We start from the raw sequence: 10,435 nt of genomic DNA, 5'->3' as shown, positions 1-10,435 counted from the left end.
AACGCCGCTAAAGAAACATTATCTTTAGCGGCGCTTTTATCACAAACGCAGCTAAAAAGCATGACCTTTAGCGACGCTTTTATAGAAAACGCCACTAAAAGCATTTTTATTAAATGAATTTTTATAATAACAAATAGAATGGTCAAATTTTATTTTGAATGTATTACTTTTCATTAACAATAAAAGTAAAATAAATTATAGTAATAAATTTCAACATTCACCTATAATATGGCAATAAAAGTAAAAGAACATATATTCTTTTCATTAATATATAACAAAAATCAGTACTACAATACACGGTTATTATACATTCGCTTCCGTTTTCTTGCAACGCTGAATTGATTGAACTGTACGAGTATATGTTACTTACAGGGAACAAAATTTTGGCTACATATTTAATTTCTCAACGTCGTCCTTATTTTTAGTCTAATAATAAAAACATCACCTTAATTTTCCGTAGTGGTGAAACAACAAAAGAAAACTTTACTTATCACTCCATGTGTGACCAAAGAAAAATACATCCACGGCTTCTTGCAAATCCTCAGTAGCATCTGCCCTCTTTGAGTAACTACATGACAAAATTAGTATTATTTAAAAAGATAACTACAATTGTGTAGCAACTTATGCTTGGTGGTTTACATAGACTAGAAATTGCCGTTATATTATTATAATATAACTGAAATTCAGAAAGTTACTTTTTATTGGAAAAAAAAAATCTGAAAATAAACAATTAGTCTAGTTCTTCATCTGTAAGAAAAATTACTTCAACAACAATGTTCAAGAGGAGCATCCATGCACTCAAATGACCATTTTTGTGTGTGTGAGAGAGATAGAGGAAACGCAAATGGGTAAATACTATCTTGTGATTCTGCCAAATATGACAAGAAACAGAACTAACCTGAAAGTGCAGTTTTGTCGTCTGTTTCTAACCCAAGTTCCTGCACCAGAAAAAAACTGAAATTCATTCCAATTTCTACAAAGGAAAGGTTGGAATAAAGAATAGAGACAAGAGTTCAAAGAAAATAAAATGATTATATGGGGGCATATTAGACTATATTTAAAGATAAATTGGTAAAAGCATTAGCAAGAAGAACATACATAATAATAATATATTGGAATAAAAATACCTTCTTTATTGCCTTAAGCTGCTCATTCAACAAGTATCAGCGTTGTTCACCACTTATCTTTTCCTCGATTGCTTTCGCAATTGAGTCCTAAAAGTATGCTTCAAATGATTTAGACCTACTCAAATCAAACAACAACAACAAAAAGGTTTAAATAACGTAGAGGTGCAAGGAGATTCAATGGCATCAAGTACCTGAATCTTGCTGATTTCCATTTCCTTTTTTACTAATTCCAGTGTAAGTTGCAACCGCTTATGCACCTAATGAAAACAGTACAGAACAGTTTAACAAGAAAAAAGATAATTACTCCAATCTCTAAATATATAAAATCAAACAAACAGGTCAATGCCTATTCCAGGATAATTCACATACTAGATGTTTGAGACTTGTGATATCCTAATCAAATATAAAACCAACTAAACCAGAAAAATATCTCAAAAAAGATCAGTAATCAATAATACATTGTATCCAGTGCACTTACATCCAACTCTTCAATAACTTGCTGGCATTGCAATTTGTTTGCACTAGATATTGCAGCTCCAAAATCTGCTAACCTTGGAAAATTGAAATCAACTATATGCTGCAAAACATTAAGAAGGCAAAAAAGAAGAAAGATTTCACAATTAAGTCGCTAAAGTTAATTGAACAAGCCAACAAATAGATTTTGATAGTGATATGATGTACATCTAATTCATTAGAAGCAGGAAAAAGTGCTACTGAAGACTTTGCCCTTGCATTGTCTCCATTCTCTGCCAGAATTATAGTCAAAATACAAGTATTATCATCTAAAGCCTTTTTTTAACAATACTAGAAATAAGCTACTGGTCTAACGTACACGCCCACTAACTGGAAAACCTCAGAAGCGGGAGCAGTAGGTTCTGAGATTTCATTGCTGCATGGTAAGCAATGTTAATAACTTCTTTCTCTCAGCTGAACATTAGAAGAGTTACACTCAAAGGAAAATATCCATTCAACATAGAATTTTTAAACCAAACTAACCTTGCTAAAGTTTGTGAAGTCCCTTGCTAAAGTTTGCTTAATAAAACCTTCATGTTGTTTATAACAATTTTACTTCAAAATAGAAGTGTTCAGTAGGTATAACAGACAAGAAGACATAGTCCAGACTAAGGAGAAATATATCAGCATTAAAGATGAAATAAAAGACCTCCCTAAAATCCACCGAAATAGGAGAAAGGAAAATGAAAGAAAATCTCCTGGAAAACACCCAAAATAGCTTACTGAACCCAAGAACCAAAAATAAATTATGAGATCCAAAATCGACGGGGGTGAAAGGATAAATTTAACATTAAACCAAGAACCAAAAAACAAAGATCTCAACAAAACCTATAGGTTAAAAGTGCATTGGGGAAAAGAAAAAAAAGGGTCAAAGCTATAGGGTTTATACCTTGTAAGCAATCACAATTCTCAGCCTCTTTCCTGACAACATCAAGAACAGAATCAATGAGCTCAGCTCCCTCCGTGTAATAACCCTTGGCCCAGTTGTTGCCAGCACCAGACTGTCCGAAGACGAAGTTATCGGGGCGAAAGGTTTGTCCAAAAGGACCAGATCTGACGGAATCCATAGTGCCCGGCTCCAGATCCATGAGAACAGCGCGTGGGACATACCTTCCACCACTGGCTTCATTGTAGTAGACATTGATGCGCTCCAACTGAAGGTCGGAGTCACCGTTATATTTTCTAGTGTTGTCAACTCCATGCTCGTCGCATATGACTTCCTAGAAATTAGCCCTGATTTGGTTCCCACATTGACCACCTTGGATGAACGAACCATCCGATCTGCTCAAACCTCAAAGTGAAGAAGAAATTGGGAGAGGCGCACTTTAGGGTTTGGATTTGGTTGAAAAGTGAAAGCGGGTTGTTTACGCGCTTTTTTTTAAAGTAAAATGATTTTTTGTGGCGTTTTTAATAAAAACGCCACTAAAAATTAAAGTACTGAAAAGAGACAGCCCCGTTTTACTAAATTTTAATGCATAATTCTGGCGTTTATGTAAAAACGCCACTAAAAATTAATTTATTGAAGATAAACGGTGGCGTTTTGATAAAAATTTTACCTAAATATCCATATCAATCTATTACTTTTTTTAACTTATTTATTAATTCTATTTAAACTAATATTTAAATATATCAAATGGTTTAGATTAAAATTTTTTTAAATATAAAAGCATTAATTAATTGTATAAAATTTTATCATTTAATAAATCTCAAGTAAACTTTAACTTTAAACCCTAAATTAACCATTCAATACATATAAAGTCTATCTATTATATATCTCTTAAATAATTTAAACTATACTCATAATTTCAATATATTAAATTTATTATTATCTCTTTTACAATTATATAAGAACATATTTAAAATATAAATTAAAAAGCTAATTAATCTAAACCCAAAACCCTAACCCGACCCCTAAGGCCTAAACTCTAAATCCTTAACTATTAACCTCAAAATGTCTAACCCTTAAACCATTAACCCCTAATTAACCTCTAAACCTTAATTCCCAACCCTTAAACCATAATCCCCAATCCATAATCCCTAAATCCAAACTCCATAAACCTTAAAATAGTAACTCCTAAACCGACCTTAAATTTTAAATTAATCATATACCCTAAACTAAAAACCCTAAACAAATTTATTGTTATCTCTTTTACAATTGTATATATAAGAACATATTTAAAATATAAATTAAAAAAACTAATTAATCTAAACCCAAAACCCTAACCTGACCCCTAAATCCCTAAACCCTAAATCCCTAACTATTAACCTCATAATGTCTAACCCCTAAACCCCTAACCCCTAACCCCTAAACCTTAAATCCCAACCCTTAAACGATAACCCCTGATACATAATCCTTAAATCCATACTCCCTCAACCTTCAAATAGTAACTCCTAAACTGGCCTTAAATTGTAAATTAATCATATACTCTAAACCAAAAACCCTAAACTATAGTGATAATTAATTCAATATTTTAAAATTAATACTATTTCTTTTACGATTATATAAAAAAATTAATATATAAATTAAAAAACAATCAGTAACCATATACCCAAAAAACTTTAAAATTATTTTAAATAATAGTATTTTAATTTTTCCATGTGTTCTATTTTCAAATTATTTCTACGTGTTATTATTTTTTTCTAAAGATTTTAAATATTCAATTAGAAATAAATTGAATTTTATTTAATTAATATAAATAAATCAAGTAAGATAAAATATTTTTAGCGGCGCTTTTCTAAAAACGCCGCTAAAGCCCCTACCATTAGCGGCGCTTTTCCAAAAACGCCACTAAAGCCCCTACCATTAGTGGCGCTTTTTCCAAAAACGCCACTAAAAACCAGGCATTAGCGGCGCTTTTCCAAAAACGCCGTTAAAGAAATGGGCATTAGCGGCGCTTTTCCAAAAACGCCGCTAAAGCCACGAAAGGTCAGAAAACGACGCCGTTGGGCTTATGTTTTTCGCGGCGTTTTTAAAAAAAATGCCGCTAATGCTTATTTTTAGCGGCATTTTTTGAAAAACGCCACTAATGCTCAATCTTTAGTGGCGATTTCCATAAAGCGCAGCTAATGCTTGATTTTTACCGGAGTTTTTTGTCCAAACGCCACTAAAAGTGCCGCTAAAAGCCTGTTTTGGTGTAGTGCTTACATAACTTACATAACTTACATAATACACCACTTACATAACTTACATAACTTACATAGCTTACATTCTACACAACTTACATAACATTCATAATACAGAACTTACATAAAATACAACTTACATATCTTACATAATACATAACTTACATAATACAACACTTACACAACTTAAATAACTTGCATAATACATAGCCTACATAACTTATATAACTTTCATAAAATACAACTTACATATTTTACATAAAACTTATATAATACATAACTTACATAATACAACACTTACACAACTTAAATAACTTGCATAATACATAGCCTACATAACTTATATAACTTACATAATACAGCACTTACATAACTTACATAGCTTACATAATACATAAATAACTTATGTAATACATAACTTACATAGTTTACTTAATACATAAATATATATCATATCATAACTTACATAACTCATTTAATTTTAAATATAAGTGAACAACTTACGTACCCTTGTATTTTTTGGTGAAAATCAGACTTCAAGAATTAAGAAATGGACCGGTCTTGTATGAATTTGTCAAGGGTAAGCAACAGTTATCAAAACGGAGTTCAGAGTTTTCTAAATTTTGCATTTCAACATGCAAGCCAAGAGAACATGATTCTTTTCCCGTGTAACAAGTGTGTCAACATAAACTAGCATTATCGTGAAGTTGTATACGAGCATCTAATTGTTGATGGGTTTGTTCGGGGTTACAAAAAATGGCTTTTTCATGGAGAATGCCCGCCTAGTACTTCTTCTTCAACGATGGACGTATCTTATCCTAGTCCTGCTTACCATCAGTCCGTTAGAGGGGATGACATGGAAGGTATGTTGCAGGATGCATTTAATGTGCACAGTCATGGTTTTCAGTCGTTCTCGGCCGACTTTGTGGCATCTGATGATTGTAATGTTGGTGCAAATGCTTTTACCGAACCGGGAACAAGTGTACCTCATGAAGAGCTGAATGGAGAAGCGGCGAAGTTCTAAGCGCTACTTAATGAGATGAACGAAGAACTATATGAGGGATCAAAATTCTCAAAAATGTCTTTCTGTATTCGTCTTTTCCAGTTAAAATGTTTGGGAGGGTGGACCAAGTACTGTTAGAGTTTTTGAGAGATATGTTTCCGTTTGCAAAAATCCCTCAATCATGCAAAGATATGAAGAAAATGATAAAAGATTTAGGTCTTGGATTCAACAAAATCCATAGTTGCCCGAATAACTGTATGTTGTATTGAGGCGACCGGAGAAACCAACAGTGCTGTCATGTATGGTGCCAATCACGTTGGATAAATAGAAACACGGAAGATGGGAACGACGATGAAAATGATGCACAGCCAAGAAAGAAGTCGGTCAAGATTTTACGGTATTTTTTGCTAATACCAAGGCTTCAAAGGCTTTTCATGTCGTTGAAAACAGCAGAGTCAATGACGTGGCACCATGATGGACGAACCGATGATGGATTATTAAGGCATCCAGTAGATTATTTAGCTTGGAAATCATTTGACAATAAATTTCCAAGCTTTACAAGCGATCCTAGGAGTGTGAGGCTTGGTCTAGCATCTGATGGATTTAATCCTTACAAGATCATGAGTACTACGTACAGTACTTGGCCAGTAGTGCTTGTTCCTTACAATCTGCCTCCGTGGATTTGCATGAAGCAATATTCCCTTATCTTATCTATGATTATCCCTGGAGAGAAAGGGCCTGAAAATGATACCGACATTTATTTACAACCACTTATTGAAGAGTTAAAACAATTATGGGCTAGTGTCGAGACATACGATGTGCGGGGAAAAGAGAACTTTAATTTACATGCAACTTTGATGTGGACCATTAATGACTTTCCCGCTTATTCCAATTTATCCGGTTGGAGTACCAAGGGTCGTTATGCGTGTCCTTGTTGTGCTGCACAAACATGTTTGCAATGGTTATACAATGGGAAGAAGTTCTCTTACATAGGGCATCGTCGGTGGTTATCAGAAAATCATAGATTTAGATTTCAGAGTTCAGCATTTGACGGTACTAAAGAGTTCAGAGTTGCTCCTTCGCAGACAAGTGGATCTGAAATCTTGTTAATGTTGGAGGATATGAATTTCAGTTATGGGAAGATGAACCAACCGGCAAAAACGCAAAGAAATAGAAGATCAAATGATGAAGCTAATGATGACTCCGATGAAGATGATGATCCTAATGAGGCAGACTTGTGGAAAAAAAGAAGTATTTTTTTTGAGTTGCCTTATTGAGAGCATCACCTTTTACGACACAATCTTGATGTTATGCATATTGAGAAAAATGTCTGCGAGAATATTGTCGGTACAATTTTGAATGTAGACGGAAAATTAAAAGACAATCTTCAGAGTCGACTTGATTTAGTCCACTTGCGAATTCGACCTGATCTTCATCCGAATCCACTTTCAAATGGGAAATATCGGTTGCCGCCTTCTATTTTCTCAATGTCGAAGACGGAGAAAGAAGTGTTTTGCATGGTGTTGAATGATATAAAGGTTCCAGATGCGTATACATCAAATATATTCACTAAAATCACATGACTATCACATCTTGATGCAAGATTTACTACCAGTTGCTCTACGATGTTATATTTCGAAGAAGGTGACGTCTTGTATAACTGAACTATCCAATATAATGAAAGCCATTTGTGGCAAAGTTTTGGATGTTCAAGAACTTCAGAAGGTACAGGATCGAGCCGCTTTGACTTTATGCAACATGGAGAAAATCTTCCTACCTTCCTTTTTCACTATTATGGTTCACTTGATAATCCATCTCCCGCATGAAGCAATTCTTGGCGGACCCGTTTTCTATCGATGGATGTATCCCATAGAAAGGTGTTAATTACAATTTTTAAAATTTTCCTTCATTCACCTATATGCCTTTAGTTACAACTTTTGATAATGTTGTATATCGTGTTTAGGTTCCTATCCAAACTAAAGTCTTACTGCCGCAACAAGCGTTATCCAGAAGGATCGATTGCTGAAGGCTACTTAGCAGAGGAATGTATGATCTTCTGTTCAAGATATTTGGAAGATGTTGAAACAAGGTTGAACAGACCAAATAGAAATGCTAGACTCACGGATCATAACTTCGCCGATACTTATTTGTTCCAAAGTTTTGGAGAACCAATCGGCAAAGTTGAAATTGCAGAATTAGATAATTTATCGTGGGTACAAGCACATCGATATGTTCTGATTCACCACGAATCAATGGAACCTTTACGCAAGTAAATTTTAGAAATTTGTTAAATATTTATCAATTAAAAATTGTTTATATTCTAACAAACTGAACATATTTTTAACATAGTGAGTACAAACAAATATTGAGATCTCGTTCGCGCTCCCAAAGAACACAACATCAAGATATCAATAAGTTGTTCACAGAATCATTTCATGAATGGTTAAGCCAAACGGTATGCAATTGGAGCTTTAATCGACAAATAATAATGTTTTCTCATAACATTTTTAATTACTTAGTTTACTTTTCATTTAATAGGTTTGGAGTGGGAAGAACGTCACCGACGAAGTTAAATGACTTTCCCAAGGTCCAAATCGGGTGGTTAAAAGATATAGTGCGTTCCTCATCAACGGATTTAGATTTCATACAAAATATCGTGAGAAATTGAGGAGAACGCAAAATTGTGGAATAGTTGTTAATTCCTCAATTACAAGTTATGCTAGTGCTAGGGACAATAATCCTGTCGAGGAAAATGTGGAATATTCCAGACTTCTTACTGACATAATTGAGTTGGATTACTACGGCAAATAGAAAGTTGTCTTCTTTCGAGGTGATTGGGCCGATGTTAATACTGCTCGTGGAATTAAGCAAGATCAATTTGGTTTCACAATGGTGAACTTCGCTCGATTGATTCACACAGGACAACAATTGATTGATGAGTCGTATGTATTTTCTTCTCAAGTCAAACAAGTTTTTTACTCAAAAGATCCAACTAATGAGGGTTGGTACGTTGTACTCCGTAACATCCCTAGAGACTTGTTTGACATGGGCAGTGGAAGTAGAGATGGCATTGACGACAGAACACAAACTTTGCCCTTTCCAGAACAAAACTTAAACGACAACATCCCTAGTACTAGTACACAATTTCAATGGGTCTGCCAAGATACGGATGAAGATATTTACGGATCATAATATAGTAAGTTTTTACGATTATTTAATTATATGTAATATCATAATATAAATATTGGTCTTATTATATATTTCAACTATTTTATATGTGCTATTATTGTTGTAATTGTATACTAAGTTTTCAACTATTTTATTTGTATTACAGATAAAATGCCTAGAAGAAAAGTGCGAGAGCTAAGCATTGTTCAAGGTACTCCAAACTCGGCGGAAACAAATAGCACTGAACAACAGACTGCTATTGGATCTTCGAATGTTCCGATTACACCTGAGGAACCTACAGAAGTTGAAAGTAATTTAACATTTAATTTACATGCGTGTTGACTTATTGTTTATTTATTTTTAAAATTCTAATATTACAATATAACATTTTTCAGCTGAAAGTGGTGGGACGCGGGGAGTTCGAGGACGTACGCTACTGAGGGATTTATACGAGCTAGATCTAGTCGAGCGTGTCAAAGTATCCACTAATAGCTTTGGTCAACCTGTTGGATCAGAAGCTCGCCTTTTAGCAGGATACTTGGGTATTCTAGCACGGAATGCAAATATGTTGCCAATTAACTAAGAGTCATGGCATAAAATGCCCGAGAGTAATAAGACCAAGCTCTCGATAACATTAAGGTAACAAAACGTTAATGTCATTTATAATACTTGGGTTTAAGTTTCATTTATATTTACTTTCTTAGCTTGTGTTTTTTGTAGGCGAGATTTGCTCTAGAGGTCTCCGATGCTTATGTAAAGAAGGCATTGGGAAAAAGATGGAGAGACCATAAGAGCACTTTAAAGAAAGACTATTTTATGACAAAAACAACACTCGACGAGAAATTACAAAATGTCCCACCGGGAATGCTGAGGTACCAGTGGGAAGAGGTTGTTAGATTTTGGACTTCGAAGAAAGGAGAGGTATGTGTTACTACAAAAATCTTATAATTATTTTGGTTTATAGTATTTACTAATTAACGTACTAATAATTTCATAACGTAGGATCATGCAAGAGTTGGAAAAAGTAGTAGGCAGAAACAAAAATTCACTCACACAGCTGGGTCGAAAAGTTTTGCTTGTGTAGCTCAAGCCGAGGTATTTTGAAATTTTTAATACTGTCAGATATTTATTACTTTCTATCAAATAATATTTTTTACTACTGTATTGTAGAAACTGTCGTCCGGTCAAAAAGTTGGACGACTTCAACTTTTTGACATTACACATAGGAATAAAGATGGAAACCCTATGACTCCTGAAGTTGCAGAAATTATGGTACATTTGCTTAATACAATTTGACTTGTTTTAATTATTTATAGTGTTTATTTTCTAATGGTTTATTTCATTTCTTGTAATGCAAATATTGTTAACTTATGTTGCATTTTTTTTAATATATATTGCGTTCCTAACTGTGTGATTTCTTTATTAGGAAAAACTAAAGGAGAAAAAGGCGGAGTACGAAGCGATGCCTTCCAGTGATAATTCTGTTCATATTGAGGACATT

The 10,435-nt window shown here is 33.9% G+C and overlaps 1 protein-coding gene across 3 annotated transcripts; it reads right to left on the bottom strand.

Moving 5' to 3' along the window:
- Positions 1-241: 241 nt before the first annotated feature.
- On the bottom strand, positions 242-2,997 carry LOC107906444 (lon protease homolog, mitochondrial). 3 transcript variants are annotated; one of them, XM_041090243.1, is made up of 6 exons: positions 2,530-2,997; positions 1,606-1,704; positions 1,319-1,384; positions 1,128-1,242; positions 899-938; positions 242-568 (listed from the first exon to the last, which is right to left on the bottom strand). In XM_041090243.1, exons 1-4 carry the CDS (start codon positions 2,914-2,916, stop codon positions 1,237-1,239), a joined length of 558 nt encoding a protein of 185 aa, XP_040946177.1. In that variant the 5' UTR covers positions 2,917-2,997; the 3' UTR covers positions 242-568; positions 899-938; positions 1,128-1,236. The 3 variants fall into 3 exon arrangements, with proteins under 3 accessions (XP_040946177.1, XP_040946176.1, XP_040946175.1); XM_041090242.1 differs by having other exon boundaries at positions 1,128-1,214; positions 2,530-2,993; XM_041090241.1 differs by having other exon boundaries at positions 1,128-1,384.
- Positions 2,998-10,435: the final 7,438 nt, after the last annotated feature.

Source organism: Gossypium hirsutum, chromosome D03 (genome assembly GCF_007990345.1).
Source record: "Gossypium hirsutum isolate 1008001.06 chromosome D03, Gossypium_hirsutum_v2.1, whole genome shotgun sequence".
In the NCBI taxonomy this organism is placed as follows: Eukaryota; Viridiplantae; Streptophyta; class Magnoliopsida; order Malvales; family Malvaceae; genus Gossypium; species Gossypium hirsutum.
Note: the sequence above shows the minus strand (reverse complement) of the source record. Positions and strands in the feature narration are given on the sequence as shown.

Coding starts and splice junctions, on each gene's coding strand:
- LOC107906444 (XM_041090241.1), bottom strand. CDS start 2,916: ATGGTTCGTTCATCCAAGGTGGTCAATGTGGGAACCAAATCAGGGCTA. Junction 1,705..2,529: donor GAATTGTGATTGCTTACAAG/GTATAAACCCTA, acceptor AATGTTTTGCAG/CATATAGTTGATTTCAATTT. Junction 1,385..1,605: donor AAGTTATTGAAGAGTTGGAT/GTAAGTGCACTG, acceptor TGTTTTCATTAG/GTGCATAAGCGGTTGCAACT.